Source organism: Falco punctatus, assembly GCF_963210335.1.
Source record: "Falco punctatus genome assembly, chromosome: 2".
In the NCBI taxonomy this organism is placed as follows: Eukaryota; Metazoa; Chordata; class Aves; order Falconiformes; family Falconidae; genus Falco; species Falco punctatus.
Window position 1 is genome coordinate 26,247,507 of NC_137581.1, and position 27,419 is coordinate 26,274,925.

Below are 27,419 nucleotides of genomic sequence, written 5' to 3' on the forward strand. Positions count from 1 at the left end.
CTTTCATATCCGTATAAAAAAATATGTCTTGTAATTGTGGATGCTTTAGTTTAAAAATCTTAGCTAAGAGAATCTTTCGTCTTTTTTCTTTAGTTCTTCTGGACACATTCACAGATACTTTTAGAATTCTGCTTTAGACTTTCTTGTTATTATGTCTTAAGATTCAAAATATCTATATTTTACTATGAAATCACACTGAAGTGGTTTTTATTCTTGCTGTACCTTTCTCAGAGTGTAGTCTTACAACACTTCAGTAGACTGTATTTCTTCCTGTACAGGAATGCTGGCATAAGCAATCTTCGTATTTGAGCCTAACACAAGAAAATGAATAGTTTAGGTATAAGAGAAGAAAAACTACAACTTGATTCCCAGACCAGAGAATTATTAATTAAAAAAGTATTTACTTTCTTCTTGGAGATCCTTTCTTGCCTAGGTCTCCCTCTGAAAAATTCTGAGAAATTACTGTTTTTGTGAGACCCATAGCATACTGAAAATGGAAGGGCCAAGCCAGAATACTACTCTGAAAGAATTGTACTCTGTATGCACAGCAAAATAATCTGAACTTTTAAAGTTTAGTTTCCTCACTGGCATTGTTCAGAGACTGTAGCATGTAACCAAAGATTGTTTATAAGGATGTTATAAGGTGAAAAAAATTACTGCCTTCAAGATTTTACTAGCTGACAGTACGTCCCGTGTGTGCACCAGCATTTTTCTTCTAGGATTTTGAATTCAAGCAGACTTCCTGAAAGTATGGAAGAAGAGCCAAACAAAGACTGTCAGAAATTGCTCTGCCTGGTACCGTGTAGTGTGTACCAAATCATCAGAAGAAAGAATTTCAGAGATACACTCAAGTACACTCAAAGTACATGTCATCTGATGAAAGAACAGCGATCGGCCTGCCCTCTTTGTTCTTCAGGGAGACAATACTTTCAGAAAAACTCCAGTGAACTGATATTTTAATTTATTTATTTAAAGAATCATGGTTTCCAAAATGGATACTTTCCCCTTTAAAAAAAAAAAATTAAAAAGATTAATCAGACCAGTGGGTTCTAATATACAGAAACAATCTCTCTTCTAATTCTTTCTTCTATGGTAAGAACCTCTGTTTTGAAAAGAAAAGCAGAGGGAGCTCTTGCATTCCCTAGAAAGGTTTTATAAGAGTTTAAGGTTCTTATACTTTTCAAAACTATGAAAATCCTCACATCAGTGACACACTATCAAGCATTCTTAGGGATCCTTATGTTTAAAAGTATTCGGTGTAATAAAGAGCAAGCCCTAAAAGCTCTCAATAGAAATAGTGTACTTATTAATATCAGTTAAAAAAAAATACTTTAAGTCTTAAAATTAAGACTGTTAATGCCATGGAAACCGATAAATGGAATGAATGTAGGATAACAAGAAAAAGGAGCAGTCCATTTTTATTTTGAAACGCATTTTTTTTTTGTTTAAAGAGTAGAAGACAAAGGAAATGCTAGTGTTCAATTGCTATGTACATATATGCACCCATAAATACAGTGAATTTGTAAAGGATAATCTTACTTTGTAGTAGCTAATGTAGAAAATCCTGTTGGTGTGACTTTGGGACTTTTCTGTTCTTTAACCTTTTTTCTTGATTAATTTCACCTATAAAGTTGAATAATAGAAAAGTAAACCCCTAAGTTTTATTATTAGAATAATTAATATATTTATTAAAATACTATAATTATTTGTTAAGATTAAAATGATACATAAGTCTTAATAACTTTGTATCAGATCATTGTAAGAGAGAAGCAAAATGTTTTACTCCCAGCTACTCACAAAATTCCTTATATCATCTGAACCTGTAAATTATCTACAAACCATGTACTCTTCCAGAGTCTGACTCTACAAGTTAACTTCCATGATTCTCCATCTACTACTTAAATTACAGTTATTCCCACTAAAATCAATGAACAACTACACTGAATTGATATGTCTGAAGCCATTAATATCTCTTTGAAATAATTTTCTTAAAAAAATTATCAACTGTGTAATCGTCAAAATTAGTATCTTTTAATCTCTTTGGTTGTTTCAAAATACCCTGTGAACTGTAAGCTGTCCATACTTAAATCTTTTCTGTTTAAATGAAGTTAATATTAATAAAAAAAGATCTAAATATGTATTAAATAAAAGATAAATCAAGCATTATTGTTTTCATGAGTAAAGAACAGTGTTAATTTTAACATATCTACAGTGGAGCTGGAGATTGGTGTTTTGATTGCAGCAGGCATAGGAACTGCCACATTAGATATGATCCCTTTGAGACAACTGAAAACACTGAAAATTACTTAAAGACTGTCCATCCAAGTGCAGATAGTTGGATTTCATGGCAGTTTACACAACACACATCGAAGTCCATTCTTGGAAATATGGTGTTATTGACTGGATAAAACTCTTCTGTTATGATAGAGTTATGATACCATTACTGCTGCTGACATGACAACCACCTGTAGTTATACCCAAAAGAGAACAAGTGGTATGTGGAGTTGCTATTTTCCAATTTTCTAAAAATTTGATCTACAGTCAGCTCCCCACCTTATCAGTAAGAAGTAAGCTGTCTTTTATTCAAATGGACTGAAGAGAAGCAACAAATTGCACAACAAAGTAGAGATGGGAACTCCTGCTTACTTCTAAGAAGAGTTAATGCCTTTATCAATAATAGATCAAATATTGAAGAATACAAAATTACCTCTTTCCTATGGTCCCAACTAAGAAGGACTGAAAATGGAGTTGAAAGCAGTATGCAGAAGACTAACGTAAAAAATGTGAATCTTAGATGAGTCTAAGAAAAGAAGAAAAGAATCAGTTAAAGACATCAAAAAAATAGAGCAAATGAAAGCAAGAGTAACAATTTTGATCCCAATAGGTCTAATTGAATGAAGGGAACCTGCTCTGCTCTCAAAATGCTGGCTACAGAAGATCAAAAACAGACTAAAGATCTAAGAAGCTTTCCAAGTCAACTCCAATGCCATGTCCATTTCTGTATTGCTAGCACAAATATTTCTTAAATGTCTTTGCTTTTAAATTCCAGATGTAAAACAGTATGCTGAGATCAGGAAATGAATATGTGAGCAAAGCAAGTATATTTTCTATTTTGCCAGCTTTAAGCTAATCTAAAGTCACTTTAAAGTAGTTTCAAGGATCGCACTTTGTATTTCTTTTCAGAGGTGTTGCACATTGTAATTTCATTGTTATTAATTATTATTAATATGATCAAGTTAGATCAAAACGTTTGTTCTTTGCTGCTTTTTTCTTCATGGTATTCTCCATCATATCCTCTATGTATATCTTTTACATCTGTCTTTAATCACCAAGTGGAAACTGTCATGACTATGTAGGTATTGAAGGGGAATGAAATTCACATCCATCACCTGTTGAGAGAATCTAAGTGTCCTGAGGATCCACAAAACTTTTAGCCAATTAACAAGAGTAACAAAATTGCTAAAATGATATTTGGGAGACTAGACTTGATTCTCTAATAATCCTGCTAAAAAGACCATATTAATAAATTGGGTTTGGAGAATGAGGAGCTGTCTAAAAGTACACCGATTCCTTGAAGCCATCAATGTGTAGTTTGTCCATGTTTTGAATCAAATATTCAAAAAGTGTAGATGTTTCCTATAAACAATGTCTTATTACTGCTGACCTTGTACAGCAATGCTGCATTTTGTCTTTTTTGTAATACTTCAAGTGAAGAACCTGAGTGTAAAAAAAACGGTGAATAGCTGAAAGGAAGGTCAGCTGTAGCCCCTCAGTGCTCACTGATTTGAACTGTAGCAGCTCCTTTACTGAAGGATACTGCCTGCCTTGGAATATCAGCTTCTCCTGTAGTTTGTGCTCAGTCAAGTTTTAGCCCATCAAATAATGTGATCCATGCAAAAAGACTTTACAAAAAGTTAACATGATTTTTTACCTTCTTGTTGATGTAGGCAGTACAGGGTCGATCTGTCACCCAGCAAGACCGGGATTTACGTGTTGACTTGGGGTTTCGAGGAATGCCAATGACAGAAGAGCAGCGACGACAGTTTAGTCCAGGTCCACGCACAACTATGTTTCGTATTCCAGAGTTTAAATGGTCTCCCATGCACCAGCGGCTCCTGACAGACTTGCTTTTTGCACTAGAAACAGATGTACATGTTTGGAGAAGGTAGGTGTTCATTCCTTCTTTAACTCCTGATTTGTGTTTCCAATAAGGAAAAATTAGGTGTATTGTAGAGGGGATGTTACTGGGGTAGTGGGGAGGGAAAGACTTGGTGTTAGCTTAAGTACCCTTCTGTATCTTGCATCTTCTCTTCCCACCCCTTCCCAGCCTGTTACAGCTCTGTTTCACATAAAACCATTTTTGTTTTCTTGAGGGACTGTATAACTTATACATGCCTAACTAAACTGAGCTACTCTTACAGCTTAGGTTTAGCATTAGGATCTGCTGCTTCTGTTTCAGACATGAGGAAGATTTGTGTGTCTTCTAATGGCTATTTTCTTCAACCGATCAATTAAAAGAGAGCTTCTCAACCTGCAAATCTTATAAATAAAACCTCTTTCCTATAACATTTGCTAAGTAATCACTCTTTCTAGTTGGCAAACTTTTGTTTTGCATGCCAACTCCTGTGGTGGTTATATTTTAGGACAGCAATGTAATTTCCTAGGTTTTTTAAACACTTTAAGAGAGATACTCAATAAATTACTGTTATTAGAGCCCTTAGATATAATAGATACTGTTTAATCTACTTCCCAGGACAGAATAGTTCATTTTCAGAAAACTTGAGCATAGTTAACATCCAAGAAGCAATTTATATTGTATTTCATTTCCAGTTTGGTGTTCTGTAATAGTCACTAAGAAACAGATAATTTTGGTATTTTTTTTATTTGGCAATATTTTTCAGAGGGATTTGTATTTTGTGTTTTGTGTTTAGGTAAAGCTTAGAGATTAAAATTCAGTTTGGATATTTTCAGCTGAAACCTTTAATTTTTTGTTTGCTGGCTGGCAACAATGTTGTTTTGGGAAAAGAACATACTTGCAGATTGGGAATTCCACAGTATTTTCACATAGTATTTCTTATTTTTCAGGAGTGACTGTTTCATAGACAATTTCTCACCAATTAGGAGTTGCTGAGATTTCAGCTAATCTTATTAGCATCTGGGGCTTGCAGAGCTTTTTCTAATGCTAAATTTAATATAGGTAATAAATAAATAATAAATTAAGTTAATAGTAGATCAAGCTATCACTATATTATCAAGTTTCTTCTCTAAAACACCAGCAGGTGTTATCATTAGGTGTTAAGAAGGGTGCTTCAAAAGGCACTGGTGCAGTATGGTGAACTCTTTTATATAAAATAATATCTTTCACACTGAAGAAACAACACCACTGCTTTCAGCAGACGTGCCTATGAAGTGAAGTGGTGGTTGATGGGGATACACAGTTACGAATCGTTCTCAACTGTCTATCTGAAACTAATCCTGGTGTGAAAATAGGTAGCAATCAATTTGTCCATTAAACTAGTTCTGTTCATATTTTTAGACAATTTACATGCAAAGTTTTGTAGACCAGACTTTGCCTTTATAGCAAAGAAACTTTCGCAGTCTGGTTGCAAAGAATAAATTTATCTAAGCCTTTATTTTAACTGTTTGTTTTTAATCCATTCTTTCTTCTGTTCTTGCAGTCACTCCACAAAGTCTGTGATGGATTTTGTCAATAGCAATGAAAATATTATTTTTGTACACAACACAATACACCTCATTTCCCAGATGGTAGACAATATTATTATTGCTTGTGGAGGAATTTTACCATTGCTGTCAGCAGCCACATCCCCAACTGTAAGTACAATATTTCCACCTAGTGGTCATAATATAAACTTTTGTTAATAATATAAACCACTCTTTGCGGTTGACTTCTCTTTAGGGACTCCTGTACCCCCCCTGCCAATTCCTTCAAAAAAATTTATAATCGAAACTCTTAAGCTATGATGTACAGAGTGTTTATAATATTTTGCATGTGAAATGCTAACTTTGTTAGAGAAGTACTACTAAGTAAGAATAATATTTCTTGGGTATTTAGTATTTTGTTTGAAAGAGAAGACCATTAGGATCATGGTTACGAATCTTGATTACTGTAACAAAATTACATGCTTTATGATGGCTAGTTATTGATATTAATAAATCTGTTTTGCATGACCACCATTTGTTTGCATGCCAAATGACACCAGAAGTCATCTCTTCACTACTTACCGTTTATTTCTTCCTTCAGTAGGTCCTGACCTTAGTTCCATTTTTTTTCTCCAGTCTTGTATTGAAATAGTCTGATATTTTTATCCACTCCGATGTTCTTAGTAAGTTGGAAGTTCTTTCAGTGATCACAGCTCAGGCAGGCAAAGTAGCCTGGTAGAATGATTCATGAAAAATAGAAAAATATGTTGTAAATATTGCATTGTTGTTAATAATTACAGTATTTGAATGTGGTGCCTTGTCTGTGCACATATCTGTAACTATTTCTTTCATACTAAACATTTTAGCTTGAGCATCCTGTAAGTATCTGCAGTGAATACAGGTCTTTGAAAAGGGAGCAAATGAGGCCAGAAGGAACACAGAGGCTCCTTCGAAGTAACGTAGCTAGTAGGCACTGGAGCCTACAAATGTAGTTTGGCAGTGAAAGTTCAATTCCTTGTTCTAGCCATTCAGCAACTGAGATAAATTTACTTTGCCTCTACTATTACTTCTAGTTAGCTAGCAGAAAAACCTATTTTGCACAATTTTATTTGAAAGGTAAGAATGGGTGGACTATCAATTGGCTAAACATTGATATGACTTTCAGCCAGGCAATTAATAGTAAAATGGTGTCTACTATTTTCACTGTATTAACTGGGACAATATTTGCTATAAGCAAAAGCGCAAGACTCACAGGAAGCACTATAGTTCTCTGTTGTCAGAAGAATGACATCAAGGTTGCTGAATAAAAGATCTTGCAAGTGCTTCATTGTAAATATTGACAAGTATGAGTGCACACCAAGCCATCTTGAGATGCAGACTGTACTATCAGTCTTTAAATAAAAGGACATTGGGAGAGATTTTTTAAAACAAACCTTTTAGGTATTATTTGAGAATGAAGAAGTTTTCATTGCCATCTTTTATATAAAACTATAAAACAGACACAGCATTAATTAGGCTGTAATTCCATTGAATGTCATTCATGTTTTTAGCTCTTATCCTAGTTCATGCAGAGCCGTTCTATACGATAATAATTTAGCACTTCACCATTTCCCTCTATTTGTTCTGGAGAGGGGGGTGTGTGTATGTATATAGATAGATAGCTGATACAGCTTTATAAATTACACATCCTTTTGTTAAAATATTGTGTGTTGATACTGCCTTGCTACAATTGTAGTGATTTTCATGCATTGATATAAATAAATACATTTCCAGTAGCTGTCTTCAAACTGAATTAATCCTACTTTATGAAATAAAATAATAAAAAAAAGATTACTTTTGCCCCAGATATACAGGAAAAGTGGGGAGAAGTAATTGATAACATCACAAATTACCTTCACTTTCTAGGTGATGATTTCATTCATCACTTCCACCTAGCAGAGAACTTCTTTCCTCCCATTCAACTCCTTCCCTGTTCCATCATTGCCCATCCATAAACATTAGCAGGAAGGTGGATTTATTCATCATACAAAGAGCCAAACACATTCTTTGTTGTCGAGAAGGTCCCTCTCCCTCAGTATTGTTCTGGATCACAGTTACGAAGGGACCAGATGTCCTGTTGGGCATCAGACCATTTCTGAATATCTGTCATATGATGAATGAGAAGAAGTTTCGTACTGATTCTCAGACTTCGAATATTTTTGCATCCTTGAACTGCTGTGGAGAAAGTGGATGGGCTGCTGGTTAGGATGTGTTTCTTCTCAGTCTGGATAGGGCAAAGTAGTCCAGTGCTTACAATCAGTTACAGAAGACTCTGTCTTGCTCTCTTCCTTCTAATAGCTGCTAATTGGAAGAGAAAAGAGGTCTGACACTGGAAGTTTGATATGACATCTCCACTGCATAAAAACACTTATGGCAGGCCTTCTAGTGACACTGTCTGCCTGAGTAACTCTCAAGGGAGGAAAGAATCAATACACTTTCTCCCTCACCACTTCAAGGAATCACAGAATCACAGAATGGCTGAGGCTGGAAAGGGACCTCTGAAGATCATCTGGTCCAAACCCCTTGCTTAAGCAGGGCCACCAAGAGTTAATTGTCTAGGACTGTGCTGAAATGGCTTTTGAGTATCTCCAAGGATGAAGACTCCACCAGCTGCTTGGGCAACAAGTGCCAGTGCTCAGTCACCTCCACAATGTAAAAGCATTTCTTGATTTTCAGATGGAATCTGCTGTGTTGTGCCTAATTACATTAATGATTTTTTTTTCAACAAGATGTACAGTCCAAATTTTATGTTGCGTCTCATGAATCCCTTCCAACCTAAACCATTCTGTGATTCTGTGTGATTTTGTGATTCTGTAATTTAAACTAGGGTATTAGAAGTCCAGTCAAGCAGTACTGCACTACTCTAACAAAAGCAAGCTGTTCACAGGTTACCTAAACTGCCTTACTGGATCAGCACAAAGGCCTGACTGGTTTTATCATTCTGCCTCTAACAGCAACTGTTTGCAACTTAGATCAAAATACAGTAGTCTGAGTTTAATGATGGACTTGGCAGTCCTGGATTAATGGTTGGACTTGATCTTAAAGGTCTATTCCAACCTAAATAATCCTATGATTTTGTGATTCTAATGATACTTTGCTTCAGCATTGAGGATTTTAACAGCTAGAGAGGGTGTCTGGGCTGTCAAGTTTAATAACCGCTGAGGAATTTATCCTTCTAGACTCTATCTAATCTTTTTGGAAGCTTCTTATGCTTTTAGCCTCCGTGATATCCTATGGCATTGAGTCTGACAAAGTAATTATATAACCTTTGAAGCCCTTCTTGTCTTTGTTTATTTAAGCCTGCTTAAAAGTATAAAGTCACTATATGCCTTACTATTTATGCTATGAAAGGAGTGGTTAATCATGTCTTTATTCATCTCCATATTATTTATGATTTTATAGGCTTGAGTCATATCTCCTTGTGTACCTGTTTGAATCCACAGAGTCTTCGTCTTGCTTAGTCTGTCTTTGGAAGCCTCTGATCCTCCATATCTCTATTCTGTGGAGCTTTTCTGAGGCGTCAAAATAGTCACATTTTGTAGATCCTGTAGAACACATATATTTAGTTTATCAACAAGTATGAGCTCATTTTACTTAATTTCTTCCTTTTTCACTCTTATGAATTGGGTACTCAAATATTCTCACTGAAGGCCTTTTGGGCCCATACTGAAATTTCAAAGTAGTATTCTCACTTATTTCCTCCTAGTGTGTTGTATTTGAGGCATAGCACAAGTATTTACATCTACTTCTAAAAATTAATTTACATTTCTGTCTGGAATAATAACATATGAGACCAAAAAGGCTATAGAACACACAGTAAAGATCATTCCACCCTTTTACTTGAGGATGATAAAACAGGATGGAATTCAGGAAGAGATTAGAGTAAATTTAGCTATCCACTTGAAGTACTTGCATGTGGACTAGATTTCTAGCTAGTGGAGATCTGCTCAATAGAAGCAAATTATTCAGTGCTCTTTCATGTAGACACCTAGTGGATAATAAGCCAGATCCTGCTGCAATGACTGTTAACCTGGAGCTGAATCCAGCCTCTTGTTGTGAGGTAGCTTGTTTTCTTACAGAGAAGATGACAGACAGAAACAGAGTTCCTTTATTATTCTCACAGTCCTACCTATTCACACTTCCTTGACTTCAGTGTGTCAGTCTGAGTTGAAACAAAGCCTCATCCTGGGCTGCTAATTCTTGGAAGTCCTAAATGTCTGTTACAAAACTCTCATCTCAACAATCTGCTACAGTTAGTTGCTATTAAATGTGTCCCATTGCCTCTCGTATTTCTTTAAAGGTATTTCACCTATTTCTCATTAATAGCATAGATGCTGAATATTGGATGTTTGAATTAATTAGGGCTATATGCAGAAAAAGAGCCAAGAGATAATTTTAGCAAAATTACTTTCAGAATATCAGAGAAATTGCAGGGTTTTGCTTCTTTTCTGCAACAGATTCTGTATTGTGTTCTCTCCCTTGCTGAAAAAACAGTACTGTCACAGTTTTTTAAAAAAGATGAATGTTTGGGGAATTTCCAATTTCAACAAGATTTTTTCCTTTGCATAGTTAGGACTTGGCATGAAATGGCAATTCTGGGCTGGGTGGAAGATTACTCCATGATCCTTTGTCTGCTGTAGAACAGGCAATCTTAATTATAGAATTTCTTCACTATTGAATTACAGAATCACAGAATGCTTAGCACAGAACGCTTAGCGTTGGAAGACACCTGTGGGGATCATTTAGCTCCCCCGCCCCACCAAAGGACGTTCTCCTGGAGCAGGCAGCACAGTCACATCCAGGCAGGTTTTGAATGTCTCCAGAGAAGGAGACTCAACAACCTCTGTGGGCAGCCTGTTCCACTCTGTCACCCTCAAGGTAATGAAGTTCTTTCTCATATTCAGATGGAACACACACTGTGTTGAAGTTTGTGCCTGTTCCCTCTTGTCCTGTCACTTGGCACCACTGAAAAGAGCCTGGCCCCATCTCCTGACACTGGCCCTCAAGGTATTTGCATACACTGATAAGATCCCTCTCAGTCTTCTCTTCTCCGGGCTACACAGGCAAAACATCCACTGCTCTCCCCTCATCTACTCAGCCAGCCATTCCATCCTAGAAGGCTACCGGGTTAGTCAGGCGTAATTCCTCCTTGGTGAATCCATGTTGACTGTTCCTGATGACCTTCTTTTCCTCCACGTGCTTTGTGATGTCCTCCAAGATGTGTTCCATCACCTTTCCAGGGATGGAGGTGAGGCTGACTAGCCTGTAGTTTCCTGGGTTCTCCTTGCCCTTTTCAAAGACTGAAGTGACTGTGCCTTTTCTCCAGTCCTCCATGACCTTTCAGAGATGATGGAGACTGTCCTGGCAATAACATCTGCCGGCTCGCTCAGCACTGGGAGGTGCGTCCCCCATCAGGGCCCACGGATCTGTGAGTGTCAAGTTTGCTTAAGTCATCTCTAACCCAATCCTCCTCAACCAAAGGAAAGTCTTTCTCCAGACCTCCTCTCTTGCCTCCAAGGTCTGGGAAACTGGAGGGCCAGCCTTGGCAGTAAAGGCTGAAGCAAACAAGGCATTCAGTAACTCTGCCTTCTCTGTGTCCTTTGTCAGCAGGGCACCCACCTCATTCAACAGCAGGCCCACATTTTACCTAGTCATCCTTGTCCTGCTGACGTACTTGAATAGGATTTTGTTTTTGTTCTTGTCCTCCCTTGCCAGATCTAATTCCAAACGGACCTTAGCCTTCCTCATCGCCTCTGTGCATGTTCTGACCACATCCCTGTAATTCCTCTCAAGTGGCCTGGAATTACTGTAATAGAAATTTGCCTTTTGCTGTCCTGTTTTTTAATCCAGACTAGGATGATCTGAACAGTGCTGTGAACATGAGCCTTTAAATATGAATAGGAAAAAGAAAGAATCATTATCTATGTAAGCAAACCACTCACAAATCTGTGAGTGACTCAAGTACAGTGAAGGTTGTATGTTTGCATGGAGTACATGGCAAAGTTTGCTGTAATATGCAGTAATTATTTCCACATATTTTAATATTTCCCTTGGTTTCAGTTCTATACCACCTCTGTCTCAGGGTCTGTACAAGGCCTTGCTTCTGATGCTGGTATTTTTAAAGCACTGTCAATTGTATATATGAAACAATATGAAACTGAAGCAAGTGTAACAAAAAAATACACCCTATTTTGTTGTTTTGCAATATAAGCTGGAGTGTGTTGCAGTGTTGATTCTGATGTCTTATTAAATTTGGGAAATTAGATAATTCTGCCAATATTATAGGGAGGCTATAAAATATAAAATACTGGTAACCTTTTTTTTTTTTTTTCTCCTTTCTGTGGGGGAGGTCTTTGAGGCTTTTTTTTCTTTTTAATTACAGCTGTAAGGAAGACATTTTTAAGGTGGTGTACAAGTGTGTAAAAAGCATATTTGAGGAGCTGTAAAGAAAAAGGTTTGCAGAGATGCTTTCTGTTAATAGCAGCTGGTTGCCAGATAAAACACTGTGTACAAGCTAGGAATTTGAATTAATCATTGCTTATTACAAGAATAGCAGCTGTGACAAGTACTTGAGGACACTGAGTAAGGCAAAAGAAATTTGAGGAGTTGAAATCTATGTGACAATCGAGAGTAAATTTCCAGACCCCTTGCAATTAGTTTGTTTTCCCACTTATTCTGTGAAGTCTATAATTCTAATTCTTGCTTGCAGCTTTTAAAGCAGCAGCTCTCAAACTGTGATCTGAGAGTTGCTGGTGTTACATGAACAGCTGGCTACAATGCTCAAACATTTAATGACAGCCTTATTAGGTTTGTGCATTAAAAGCCAAGATGAGATATTTTTCTGTATGTTCTGTATATATTGTTAGCATTACTGTGTTCATGACTCATGTGATGCCACAGCTGCTGTGTGATCTGTAAAAATTCTGAGAATCAACAGTGGTACACTGATGTAAAAACTGTCAGCTAGTAATTGAGAGATAATAGCCACAGTTCAATTCTCAAGGTACATCCATCTATAAAAGGGGAAGACACACTTAAAAACTGGTTGAACGTGGTATTTTCTGTTCTGACAGGAAAGCAAGCAGTTTGTTTCATCTTGGTTTTCTTTCTGCTAGATTAGGTTTTCCAACTATTTAAATGACAAAAATATTGACAAACTCTTGAAAATTCTGTTTCTTTCCCTTTTTAAAATGTAACCAGTTAAAACCTGAGGATTAGTTCCTTGCCTATTGTCATAAGAGAGAAAGTGCATCTATCTACAACTAAAACATAAAAATCTAACACACCTATGTAATTGTGAACATTGGAATTTGAAGACTAACTCTGTCCCAGGGGCATAGTGAATCTTTATTTTCTTTCTGTGGTTCAAAAGCATTTAAATACCTGGTATGACAGTGATTTAGGTTGAAGGAATCCCACCCAAATGTAATGTACAAAAGGAGCTATCTTGTGTTGCTTCAAAGGAAGGAGCATTGTGCATGAAGAACCAGTTTGCTTTTTGTGACGTACAGGTGTTTCGTCAAAGCATTTTAAACATATTTGCCTCCTCATACAAGGATTAAATATTTTATTACATTTCAGTTGAATGGCTTGTTGTAAAGCAATAATTTTATTTCTATACAATCAGTAAAAACATCACTTTGGTTTACATGGCTTCATAAAATTGCTGAATGTACTATATAAAAGATGTACATTGGTTTGGAAGAATCAGTGTTTACATGAATGCCATAATACAAGATTTACAGTTTTCCTTATGCATAGCTGTCTTTTGGAAGTCTTTATTTTCAAATGTTCATTCTGAGCTGAAATATTTTGCTGTTCTAATTACAAATTAAACAAATGTGTAATTCCAAGATACTAATTTGTTTCAATTTTACATTGTATTTTTAGTTAACTTAAATAATTTTCTTTTTCTTTTATTGTTGTGATCTGTTGTCTGTTTTGTCTGTTGCATGTCCAGGGTTCTAAGGTTAGTATTGCTGCTGTAAGTTTCATTTTTTTTGCATTTTCAAAAAATACCTTTTTTTTGATCATTTAATATTTTGGCGCTTTTTTTATTACCATTATTATTTTCCTATATCATGTAGTAGGATGTGAATAGGAATATATTAGGGTAATCATTAACTTTTCCTAACATGTTTCCCTTGAGTAACTTAAGGCATTGTCAAGTATCATGCTTACTGTTGGCTACCGGACTGAATGTAGGCAGGCCCATGAGCTAGTTTAAGTTATAAATACGGTTGTTAATAGAAGAATTCTTTAGGCCCTGAACACATTAATTATATGGGAGACTTGTTACTGCTTTTAAAGTATGCTGAATAGTCATGAGATGGTGATCTGTTCACTTTTTAAAGAGTTTTTGAGCTGCATCTCTCTAAAATATTGATAATACCTGAAAGCAGCTTGATTAAATAATGGATCTTATTTTTAACATCATTAGAGTATCAATGTGCTGTATTTAACAGGTAGAACTGATGGTAAGTTTTGCTGTAAAAAACTGTCATTTTTTACTTCCATCCAGCAGAATTTTAGGGAAATTTGTAAAAAAAGATATATTTTTTTTCAATTCAAAGTCTGCAAAAGTCTTGGTAAAATGAAACAAAGTGTTATATAAGATGAATTTATTACATAACTTGTAAAAAAAAAAGCAATGAGTATTCTGAGGAGGTTTAAGACTATGATTGATGCAATACAATTGAAGCTTAAGAAAAATCAACAGCAGGCAGTCAGTTGGCTGCTAGCAAGCCTGAAGTTATTTCAAGCATGAGTTCAAAGTTCAAGTTTTTATAACCACCTATGAGTTTTTCTAGGAGACTGTTACAGCTATAGATTTTTGCAAATATGTTTTCTTTGGATGAGTGCTTTCGAAAATGATGTTCCAGTCTGTTATAAAAATCCAGCAACTTATTCCAAAAAGTAGGAACACAGCACACACTAAGCGGGGGAGACTTGGTGAAAGAAGATAGGCTGGAAATCGTTCTTCTGAGAGTTGTCATTTTACCATTTTTCTGATATTATTGGGCAGATCAGACAGATGACAGCCCTTCCCAAATCACTCACGTAACTGACATGTTACATCCTGAAGAGAAATTAAATGAAGCGGTATCTATCTTTGTGGTGACACATGCCACATTACATCCTTCATCTTTCAAAACAGTTTCTTCCTTAATACAGTTTGGCACAGTTCACACTTTAATAGTTTTGTAGGTGAAGTATTCTAAAAAGTGAGTTATGAGTGAGGTTACTAGGTTTTTTTAGAAGTATGGAAATAAAGAAATTTTTATTTTTCTGTATTTTTCTTTGGAAGGAAATGGCCTTAACAGCAAAAAATACATTTTGAATATTTTTTTTAAATACTTCTAAGCAAATTAATAAAAATAAACAAACCTAACAAAAGTAATAATTTTCAAAGGGACTGAACTCCATGTTCAGAAAAGCCCTGAGATCTGAAATCTTGTTGACAGTAAGAAGCAAACATCTGTAAACAATTTCAAAAATAGTATTTAGGCATATAAATGTGGACACAGTCAAGTACTAAATCCTGTTTTCAGTTTTTCCTAGCTTCAGAGGTAAAAGTGTTTAAACAGATGTTTATTTTTTTAATTAAACTTATTGTTTCCTTATGTGTCTGCACTGTTCAACACCTGAATGCACTTGAAAACATGACCCTGGACTTCTAAGTATCTTTTTGGAGAAAAATGTGGCCCCTTTCAGATTTCAGAAATACTGACCTCATTCAGCATTTTTCTGTGGATTCCCATTAAGGAGAATCCAACACTATATTAGGAAAGAAATAGCCATTCTCTGGGAAGTGTGAGCTGCGTGCCATATAACTTGTCATGTTTTACTTCCCCCTGTTGCTGTCATGAGGGAGTAAACGTTCTGTCTTCTGATCTCCAGGAGAATTGGACTTTGTCAGGTTCCGATATGGTATAAGCATTCCCAGGGAGAATCGATTCATGGAAACAGGGCAATACTGTGTTTTTTCCCACTCCACTCCTCACATTTACTTGTTTATCTAAAGGAACATAAAAGCTGTACAGACAGTAATTACTTTCATCTGTTACCTGTCAGTTTGCTTAGCCTATGGAAGAATGTAAGAGTATGTTGCACCCATAGATACCGTGCATTGTTTTACTATCTGGCCACACTTTGTCTTTACATAGTTGCTAAAAACTTTCTCATTTATATTAGACTTTTTCTCATCTATTACAGCATGTAAATGTAAATAATTTTCTCACTCTTTGTGCTGTCTTAATTCGAATTTACGTTAATAGTAGGAGATTTTTAAGTAACTCTTTAACGTTTTTGTCATTAGGCATAACAATTTAGATTTGTATGTGTATGTGCTGTCTTTATATTCCAGTTGTGTTCAAAATGTTTAATTCAATTATCTCCTTTTAAAGACTGAATTGGAAAATATTGAAGTGACACAGGGAATGTCAGCAGAGACAGCAGTAACTTTTCTCAGCCGTCTGATGGCAATGGTTGATGTACTAGTATTTGCCAGTTCTCTAAATTTTAGTGAGATTGAAGCTGAAAAAAACATGTCTTCTGGAGGTCTAATGCGACAGTGCCTAAGGCTTGGTAAGTTGGCAGACAGTATGTATTAAATAATTACTTACAGATCAATGAGCTACAGATGGATCAAATAGTGACACATGTAGGAAAGGACTTGTACTGACTATGATGTGATAACATAAAAATCCTGTTTATTATTGATTTGAGACAGTTTTATGGTTGATTCAATTTAGGCACAAGAATAAGCTAAAATGACATGTCTGAGATTGTTCTTTCTTATACGTTTCAAATTGTTTATATTTTGGGGGAGTAAAAATATTAAATATAATTAAATAAATTGAGATTTTCTTTTTCCTTAAAACTGCTTTGCTACCTGCATGTTGCAGGTTTCCTTATCCAGGTCTCCATGGATTTGGAAGACTATTTATAGGCTGTGTAAGAAAAAGCGTGGGATGCACGTGCAGACTCTGTAGACCTTAATACATGTTGCAACAGTCTGGCACCTCTCTTCACTATTTGCTGTATACTGTTACAGTTAATTTAGGAAATTTTTAAATTTATGAAGAATTCAAACTATTCTATGCAAACTCTATCAGTTTATCCTTGCAAACATTAAATTTTGACTGTCATCTGGCATGGTGCTGTTTTGCTAATGTTACGTCCAACATACTTTTTAATCTCTCAAATGATGAATAGTTTTTGTACTCAGATTTTGTCCTGTTATTATTCATACCACTCATTAGGTCACTGATAATTATACTGCTGCTAAAATAAAAGTTGTGATTTATGCTCAATGATCATTTTTCATCAAATTCTAAATTACTGCCTACTATTTTTTTTCTATTCTAGCTGTACATAAGTACTTTCAGATTTTAAGTGTTGATAACAAATCAATAATGAACAAGAGCTCCAGTTCAAGGATTCATAATTTTCAAATGTTAATGTAGTGATATATCAGTTATATAAAACATTCAGTTGTTCAACTAAAGAATAAAATAAGTAAATCAACATCATGCTTTCTTAGCACCAACAGAGAACCTAATGTGAGAACTATGTGGCACTTGTTATTTGGATATGGTTACTGTCATATCAAATTAGATATACAGATTGCTAATTGATGATCTGCCTATAATAATGACAAAATACTCCAGTTTGTAACATTTTCATAACGTATTTTTAGTTTGTTGTGTGGCTGTGAGAAACTGCTTAGAATGTCGGCAAAGACAGAGAGAAAGAGTGAACAAGACATCATTAATCAGCAGTAAAACTCAAGATGCTCTTCAGGGTGTAACTGCAGCAGCAGCAACCAAGGTAACCCACTCCTCAGTTACCAGCAGCAATGACATCCATGCTACTGCTTCATCCATGCTACTGCTTCATAGGATCAGAAAATAATTGTAACTGCCTTCTCAAATATTTGGCAAAAGCTTAGGGTTTTGCTGTTTACTGATTTAAAGTGAATGTGAGGGGGTTTATTTGAAACAAGAAAACATTAACACAGTAGTATGACTGGAGTAATTTTAAATAAGCTTTTTCACTCTTGCTTGGTCTACTTCAAAGAAGTCACCCCCTTAAACCTGTCATGTATACCTACACAGCTTTTTTAATTTGTCAGGACACTTGCAGTTTTGATGAAATCCTGCAATCGTATCTTTGTTGATGGAACATCTGAGTCCTGACAACTTCCACAGACCTCTGAATGCATATTAGACATCAGTATTTTCTATCTGGTTTTAGGAATCAAAGTTATTTAATATTCAATTACAGCTTAGTTTTCCAGTTTCATTAATTCATCGTTCATTTTTATAATTAATAATTAATTAATTAATATCTTTTATTTGTATTTATTGTTATTAATTTATAATTTCATTATAATTACTAATGAATAATTAATAAAAAAGGGGGGGGGCGACTTTAAGACTTTGGAAGTCCTGAAATTCAAATCTCAGAGAATTTAGCACAGCCCATGCCTACAATACAACACTTCGTATGATGTAAAAAAATCCCTTTTTTTGCTACTATATTTTCATTACTAAATTCAGTGGTTTTTCTTCTCTAAAGACTTTCAGATAGCATTTACAAACTGAGCTACTTTCACAAAATTATTTCATTAAATCACACCAAAACATTACATTTCTCCACATTATCACATTCAGTGCAAAGCAAATCAGTATAAGGAGACTTTTAGGTGTTTAGGCATCATTTGTAATACATTATCATTTTTTAAAGGAAGCATACTACTCTATGCTTTTGTAATAATAGCAGTTATTCTGTAAGTAGTCTGTAATAACTCTCAGTAACATGAACATAAACTGATTTTTCAAAATTATTCTGCTCATCATTTTTAAATTTAACAAACATACTAGAAATAATTTATTGTACTGCTATGAGACAACTCTAATCTGAAATAACCTTTTGTGTGCAAATTATTGTAACTCTGGGAAAAGATACAGTTCTGAGGTACTGGGAAGATGTAAAATTTTTTATCTAAATAGTGTTAAGAAAATAATTCATAACATTTCTTTATTTCTAGAACCCTTTTCTGAGTATTATGTTGGAAGCTTATTGGTGGTAAAAAAGAATCTAAGATTGATGCAATATCTAAAAAAGGTGTCAAATTAAGGTTCTAACAGAAATGCTTTGATATTTGGGGGTGGGGGGTGAGGGGGATAGACAAAAATCTCACTACTTTTTATTTTTAGACTCCCCTTGAAAATGTCCCTGGCAATCTTTCGCCTATAAAAGACCCTGATAGGCTTCTTCAGGATGTTGATATTAATCGTCTACGAGCAGTTGTTTTTCGTGATGTGGTGAGTAATATGTGCTGTAATTCTTTCTTCTGCAAAATCATCACTTATATTTTGAAAGAGATTTTGATTGCACCGGAATTAAAAATACCCTTCATGTGTTGTACTTTGTATATTATCTGCAAACCATCTGCTTGTGGCTTTGTAACTACCAGCCACTTTCTGCACTTTAAAATCATACTGGTAAGCTATTTCAGATTAGTAGCTAACTGTGTTTGACAGTCAGACTTGATCTTATATTAGCCAAATAATCACAGCCAGAAAAAATCAATTATGTCTTATGTTGATTAAAACTGGATTACTAAAGGTGTCAGCTATTTTCCAACCATGGTAGGAGGAAGAATTACTATATGTATTACAGAACTGCAGCAAATTGATTTATAAAGACAGTTTTTACTTCTGCTAAACATATATATTTATACACACTATATGTAAATATGTATTTTTTTTGTTTTTCAGATTTTTCCATAGTTTTTTTAGCATAAATGCATCACAATGTGGGTTTTTTTGGAAATAAGTACAATAGGAATTACTATTATATATACACCAATAGGTATGCTTAAACTTCTCCAACCTAAGTTCAAGTAGATTGAAGTGAAGAATGATGTTAGAAATAACTTTAAAAAGAAGAAAGTAGAACTTGACACACAAAAAAAGTATCTGTCAGGATGACCTGATCATCTTGAAAGGGCAAGGTTGAATTTGGGTGGAGATCTTCTCTCACCTACCCTTCTTAAGTAGAGTAGAAGAAAATGGGGAAATGCTGTTTCTGGCATTTCCATGAAAGTTAACAAGAAGATTTCTGTTATTTTAAGAACTGCTAAGACATGCAGCCAAATTAAATAACACCCAGAAAACATGGCAGGCAAGCACTGGATTTGTCACAGAAAATGCATAATTGTGGAATTGTGAAACCACTATAGGAGTAGATAGAAGCTGAAGTCTTTATGTCTACCGTGTTGAGTTTTACACCATAATAATAATAAAAAAAAATACTTCAGATGAGCTACAGCAACTTAAGCTTAATCAGGATGATACCTAAGCCATTGATGGTAGTTGCCATAGAACAGTGGAATATGTGGCGTGGGAGGAAGACAGCGAAGTTGCCGTGGTCCTGGCCTTTACTTAAATCAGAGTCCTGGAAAGCTAGGGTTGCTGCTGACAGTCCTGTTCAAGGAGAAGACAGAATGTAGGAGCTGGGATTTATTGCTGGAAAAAAAACAGTGATCATATCCCTCCTGCTTTTACATGTTACCAGAAGCTGTTATGCCTGCTTATGCATCCAGCGTTAGTTAGAAAAGCATCTGTTGAGCTTAGTTTTCCCTCTCAGCAGTAGTACCCTTTACCTTCTTGTGTGGCCAGAGCTTTCGGAGTCTCATCCTTGGGGCAGCTAAAGTCAGTTGCCCTTGCAGTTGGGAAGCCTTGAAAGCACTTCCAGAGCAGAATCAGGCCTCTGTTCTGAAAGGCCCATTGGCTCCACAGTCCCAGAGATTTGTGTAGTGACCAAATTACCTGTAAAATTCAGTACTTCAAATACACGCTATGTTCATAGTACTCCACTAAAAATCCATTAAATCATCTATGTAATCCATTTGCTACTATACTAACAGATGCAATGTTTCAGAAAGATATTATTTATTACGCCTTGTGATGTTCTTGTGTGAAAATTCTATGGAAATGTCTGATATTATAGATCTGTTCCTTTTTCTCCAACACAGGATGACAGCAAACAGGCTCAGTTCTTAGCTTTGGCAGTAGTCTACTTTATTTCCGTTCTGATGGTCTCCAAATACCGTGATATACTAGAACCACAACGAGAAACTGCAAGGTCTGGGAGCCAGGCAGGTAGAAATATCAGACAAGAAATAAATTCACCAACAAGTACAGGTATATTTGTTTTCTTCAAATGTTACTTGATTATTTTTTTTTAGAGCAGTAATTTTGCTACAAAGTATTTTTAATGAGCAGCTAAAGATCCTAATAGGTAATTACTTGCTACTTTCTTCCTGTCTAATTATTTGGCTCTTTAACATACTTTGGCAGATTTTAGTTATTCTGTATATTTGCTCATAGGGTATAACTAGTTTTCACTGGCATATTGCTTTTTTATGGCTTTTTTCCTTTAACTTGAAAATAATTAAAAAGGAACAGGGTGCCTGATGGAGTTAAAGCTATAAAGTATGAGATAGTCGGTCAGCACAACTTCCTAAATCTCTTATTTGTTAGGAAGAACAGATATCTTTAACTCTATACCATGAAATATATAAACAGCAAACACAGCTGTTTGCCCATGTGAACTCCTTTTGTTTGAGTGAGGAGGTTTGTGAAAGGGTAGTGGAGGACCGAGTACTTTCCTGGAGTCCTCTGTGTTGGTGCCTGCGTTTAAAAGCCTGTGGAAAAAATGTAATGAAAAGGAGACACTTCTGTTGCCTTCTTTGACTGAACTGTTCCTGATTTTTGTTAGAAGTAGTGGTTTTTACTAGCATGTGTTCTTCAGCCTGAGAGGGAGGGAGTCTCTTAGCTGTCAGAACCCATCAGAAATTAGGAATCCAAACTTTACCCCACTTTGTTTCAAATATTATACACTGTCAGTTCAGTAGGTTTTTTTCAAGTCTGAGTCAATTGATTCTAACTGTACCTTCTGTGTTAAAGGAGCTTAAAACTGTAACTGAATTTGTCCATGAAGGTCTTTATGTATGTTTTTCTTCTTGTACTGCTTTTAATGACTTTTTCCATTTACAGAGTTGCTAATTTTGATTCTTCATAGACCTTTTTTTCCAATTTGTGTCATATTTACATTTAGTCATTATTTTCTTATTCATCATGATGTTTTGATTTACTGCTTATACATAATTTCTGAAGTCCATGTGTTTGTAGGCTTTCCATTATAAATGTATTACATGAACTTAACTATGAGAAATCATAATTTTTTGCACCTTCCTGGTTATATGTTACGGTTCTGCACTAAGAAACTGCTAGTTTCAGTGAACTATTTCATCCATAATTGTCTTGCCTCTGTGTGTGCATACATATATATCTCTCTGTGTGTCTTTTCCCCTATGAATGTTGCTCTTGAAGTGCCCAAATAATAGGTATGCTGTTTCCTATCTCTTGATACAGAACTTGTTTTCTTCCTTTAGAAATGCATTTTTTTGTTGATAATACCATATTTGCATGTTTCAATGAGATAGGATATCTGTCATGGATCCACAGTGGACCAGACCACACATGAATACTAGCTGGCTCACATTTGATTCCATGATTTTCTCCACAGTTGTGGTCATACCATCTATCCCTCACCCAAGTTTGAACCATGGATTCCTTGCCAAGTTAATTCCTGAGCAGAGCTTTGCCCACTCATTTTACAAAGGTAATATTAACATCATCTCCTAACCTGTTTGGGTGTTCTTATTTAATGTAATGTAATTCAAGAACTAACTGTGATGTAATTGTTGATAAATAAGTATACGCCTCAGGTTACATGGAGATCAGACCTGATGATACCTTTAAAACTTTAACTTCCTGCCTACATTTCTCTAGGAAATCTCTTTCCCTCTTTTACTACCATTTATTAACTTTACTTATTATGAAATAAAAGAAATTAAATTTAAAAAAAGAAGTCAGGAGGAGGGAATGGATGTAGAAAATTTAAAATGCTTTTTTGGTTTGTGGTTGTTCTGCTACAATATTAAGTCCATAAAAATAAAATCAGGCCTATTTTAAAAATATTGCATACCACATAAAGTATGTAGTACTTTTGTAGTATTCCCTTTCCCCATACCTTTTCCTATACTTTTGCTTTCCTTTTTTGCTTTTTTCTTGCCTTCTTGATGGTATGTAAACCTCTGGTATTGTATGTATTGTGAATTATTTTATGCCTGTTAGTTAATGTGCTGTGCTGTGCTTTTCTTGAAGGAAACTGCTTTTGTGACCAGAGCAACTATTATATGTTTTGGGCCCGATTTGTTTTGTTTGTTTGTTTGTTTGTTTGAATAGATACTATATTATGTAGGGAATAAGTCTTTCAGATATCGTTACTTGAAAAAGAGAGAGCTACCCGAATGTAACTTCAGCCAAGTTTGCATGTACATTTTTCCCATTTCTTTGCATGCACTGTGCTGCAAATACAGAAATGTAAAATAGGTTAAAAAAATTAATCTGATGAAAATATTCTTGGTATGATTTTGAAAAATCTCAGTGAGTAAAAAGACTGATTTATAAAAAGCCTAAGAAATTTAAAGTTGTATCTTATTTATAAAGAACAGAAATAGTTAACTTCCTACTTTAGTAGTAATACAACTTCTGTTTATCATACGCTGATCTGGAAGCATTATGTTAAAATATTCATTACATCAACATCTGGTATTTCTTTATATTATGAATTGTTTTGATTTCTAACTACTAGTAAGCAAGGATTTGTGATTTTGATTAATAAGATTATCTGCCATACAAAGAAAAGAAATATTTTGGATCATTCCATTTGCTGACATAATATTCTTTGTTGTGATATAGTTGCATTTGTATGCTTTAATCCATTGTTGATAAAAAAAAAAATAATTTGCTCTTAGTTCACAAGAATACTACAGTACTATGTAGCACTACAGAATAAACCCCTAAAACTGTTAAATACTGCTTTCTCATCTTTTTTTTTTGTTGTTGTTCTATTGGGGGGGGGGGGGTGTTTATAGCATGTTTCTGTGTAGCAGGTACAGGATATTTTATTTTTAGCCACCTTTGTTTGAAAATTGGGATTGGTTAGACTGCCTCAAAACACAATTATTTAAAGACAATTTAATCGTCATTAAATTCAATAGAATAAACATAGATTATGCAACATAAATGAGATTATATTGCTATTTGTACGAAGCTTGGTATTTGATATAATGGGTGGCAAAAGGAGGGGAAAAGTAAATAGTTTTCTTCTTATCTACATGTAGTACATGAGTAAAATATATGTAGGCAGAAAAAAAGATTAGGGAGAAGTGGAGGCAGCCATACAAACCAAAATATTTCAAATAAAGCATTTTTTAAGAATTCTATCTTTTGTACTATTGTCTATAGTACTTGTTTTACCTTGAGTTCACGTAAAATATAGGTTTGGTTTTAAAATAGTTTAATAAAGCTATAGTAAAAGTGTGAGTGGGTTAAAAAAGAAAAGTGTTTTGGCTCTAGAAACAAATTATTCAGGAAAGGAAGTGTTATCTGTAGTTAGTTATTTTATTTGTTGATACCATCATATACTTCAAGTTTTTAACTTTGAGCTCTCAGCCGCTTATACTGAGCTGTTTCACCCCTTACAGAAGAAAAATGTTTCTGCTTTTTATATTCTAAGCCCATTTCCTCAGTTTCGAAAATTATCAGGAAATTAAGTGGAAAAAAAATGTCACCACTGTCAGAAAAAGCTAAAAGTTAAAACCTATTTTGTCCTTTCAAGAATCTTTCATTCCAGTGGCTAAACCAATTGGTTTCCTTTTACTAATCTGACATGCTTTCAGATGTTGGCAATAAGCATGTAATATTTGAATATTATTTTAAATATTAAGGTTTTTAACACATTATAGAGTGGTTTAATGTAGCATTTAATAGTAAATTTAAAGCAAAATCCTATTTTTTTTAAAAAATGATAAAATTTCAGTTTTTACATGGTTACATGGAAGTCTTTATTTTATTCATTCCACATGAAAGTAAATGGATGTGAAGGATTTGTTCCTTGTCAGTCCAATTCAATACAGTAAATTGTATCATTATTGTTAGAACTGTACAGGACTTCTCTGGGACAGATCTGTGTGAATTAAGGGAGAGGGATTGGCTGCTTATAGAAAATCCATTTATAGTAGATGGAATCTAGATATCTGTCCAGGAAACTTGGCAGGGGAAGAGTAAGATAGGAGTAGGTGTATCATCAGTATTTAAGTAAAATACTGATTTTGTTCTTAGTGATGATTTTTTTTTCTTTACATGGGGCAATATCTTCAGTTAAAATACATATAAGGCAGTGTGAGGCCCTACTTGTCTTGGACACATTACAGTATTTGGTTGGTGTATGCTTCTTAAAACTACAGCTGGTGGCAAGTACAGCTTACAAGAATTTTAAACATTTTTATACTTGATATGAAACTTTTCAGTTCTCATCGTATAAAGTGTTGACTTTTGCCTAGTTCATTGGTGGTATTATATATGAATATGAAAATATATATGAATATGAATAATACAGATAAATAAAATGTAGTATTGTATTGTAAAGTTTGCTTTGCAGGGAAATATATTCTAACTTTAATTACAAATGTCTGTAGCTAGTAAAATCAGAATTTAATGTTTCTTCTACTGTTATGCAAATATTGTTCACAAGCTATATGTTATATTATGGTGCTTAAAGGAGGAAGGACACACCTAGGAAAGAAAAAATAAGCCAATGGTGTCCATGACTACCATTTAACAATAAAAATGGGTGTTTTTCTTTATAATGTTCTATACTTCTGTGTTTATTTTTCTTTCTAAGCTGATTAATGAGGAGAAGAAAAATGTTACTCTGTCTATAGATTTACTCCTTGTCCTAAGTCTGTTGCAAGTGTTTGAGTTTCTTGTACTGGTTTCTGATAACTATAAAGGGTTTGCAGTACTTCTAAAATAGTCTGTGCTTAGTCAGACAAAGTGGAACTTCCAAAATTAAAAGAAAGCTCCCTCTCTTTTCAATTTAGGTCATATATAGTATTACTCTTTGGAGTAATTTATTACCACAGTCTCAAGGAAAATAGCGGATCAGAACTATTCTCTTCCATCTGAAGGATGTCTGAGAAACACATCCTACAAAAGTAGATGTTGCTAGACTGACTTCTTTCTGTTCACAATACCAAAAAATTAGAATGAGTTAGATTTTTGGAATGTCAAATGGCTCAGTTTCTCTGTGTTTATGAAGATTTCAAAATGGAGACTTTAAACCAAGAATTGTTTAAATGCAAGATCCTCTCAAGTGATCTAAAAAGTTTTCTGGTGGTTCATCAGATTTCTTCAACTAACTGTGATGAAGAAAGTTCTTCAGCATATTTAAAATATTTAAGTGTAGTAAAGGTGGGAATAACATTTAAAATTACTTTGCTAGAAGGGTAGAGTTGTTTTCATCTGACTAGTCAAAGATGATAGAAACACTCTTTATCATTGTCACTATCTCTGTGACTGTGGGTGTTGCAGTATGACCAAAACCTCTGTAGTAGATTTTCAGGTTTTATCTCAAAATCATCAGTCATGTGTGAGTTGTACTTTCTGGAAAATACCAGTAATGAATCAATGTCTGAGTTAGTCATCCTAGTCTCCATTTATAATAGGTGGAGAGGAGTTACGGCACATTTAGGGTACAATTCATATGGTCTGCTTTAGAAATCTACTTAAAAAAGAGATAAAATGGGCACTAGTCACTACAGATGCCATTGTAGACCTGTGCCTTGGTCAGATTAGTCCTGGCTTCTTTGACTAGGCTTAACTGAACTCCAGACACAAGGCGTGCTTTATGACAAAAGCTGCCATGAAATTCTTTGATCTCAGGCACTTAATCCAGTCTAATGACATTATGTGCCTTAGTAATATCCCCATCCCATAGATAGCTATAATTTGCTACTTACAAGTTCATAGTTACATATTCTTTATGAGTACTACATATCTATGGTTTAAAGTAGGAACTGTATGTCCATGTACACAATTACACAATGTCTTCAACCTAATGATTGGCAGGCTTGTTCCCTTCACACCTGGCATCTAATAAATCTCATCAGTGCATCTCATTGTCCCTCCAATATCCCTTATTTCTTGTCTACCTATGTAACAGTGTGCAATGCAACTAATCTGCACCTTTCTTCATTATAAAGTATTTAGGAATACTGATTTGTTTCATGGTATGGTTGAGGGTATTCTCAATTCTGTTTGGGGTTGGTTTTGGGGGTTTTTTTGGGGTTGTTTGTTTGGTTGGTTTTGTTTTTTTTTGTCTTATAAGTATTCCAGTCTCCTTTTTTGCCTGCTGAGCATTTGAGTTCCTCGAAGGTGATGGTTCCTTGCATCCTGGTGTGCTAGCGAACCCTTTTATAAAAATCTTTGACCTTCATCTTTAGCAGCATCTTCCACAAAGATTATGTGTGCGAAATCCTAGCTGTGTTGTATTTAGTAGGGAAGTAGTGCTAAAGCTTGATCTCTACTCCTTGTATGGGGAATGATTTCAAATCCTATGAAAAGCTTCCTTTCAAATTCAGGAGGATGAAGATAGTCCCAGTAAGCAAAGCTACTTCTTATGGAAGACAGACAAGCTGCTTCTGTTTCATTTTTCGAGCAAATCCATTAAATTAATCTTAACATCAGAGGAGGTTCAGGCCTTTGTAGGAGGGTTATCCAGTCTCTTAAAAGGCT

General features: G+C 34.9%; 2 protein-coding genes across 7 annotated transcripts in view; one reads left to right on the top strand and one right to left on the bottom strand.

Moving 5' to 3' along the window:
* The window catches only part of NBEA (neurobeachin), a 534,050-nt gene that overhangs the window by 195,598 nt on the left and 311,033 nt on the right, over positions 1–27,419 (top strand). For 2 of the 6 annotated variants that reach the window (XM_080377534.1, XM_080377536.1), the window contains exons 23-30: positions 3,948–4,165; positions 5,679–5,832; positions 13,661–13,684; positions 16,107–16,287; positions 17,402–17,532; positions 18,924–19,031; positions 20,747–20,915; positions 22,303–22,398. In XM_080377534.1, coding sequence (XP_080233660.1) covers positions 3,948–4,165; positions 5,679–5,832; positions 13,661–13,684; positions 16,107–16,287; positions 17,402–17,532; positions 18,924–19,031; positions 20,747–20,915; positions 22,303–22,398 — 1,081 coding nt within the window. Of the gene's footprint in view, positions 1–3,947; positions 4,166–5,678; positions 5,833–9,237; positions 16,288–17,401; positions 17,533–18,923; positions 19,032–20,746; positions 20,916–22,302; positions 22,399–27,419 lie in introns of those variants that run through there. The other 4 variants (XM_080377537.1, XM_080377533.1, XM_080377535.1 and 1 more) reach the window with 3 other exon arrangements.
* The window catches only part of LOC308059739 (uncharacterized protein), a gene marked incomplete at its 3' end in the record, with an annotated part of 81,223 nt that continues 62,900 nt past the window's right edge, over positions 9,097–27,419 (bottom strand). Inside the window, exons 2-4 of the mRNA XM_080377561.1 lie at positions 20,375–20,540; positions 20,067–20,195; positions 9,097–9,245 (exon numbers count right to left, since the gene is read on the bottom strand). Coding sequence (XP_080233687.1) covers positions 9,097–9,245; positions 20,067–20,195; positions 20,375–20,540 — 444 coding nt within the window. The remainder of the gene's footprint in view (positions 9,246–20,066; positions 20,196–20,374; positions 20,541–27,419) is intronic.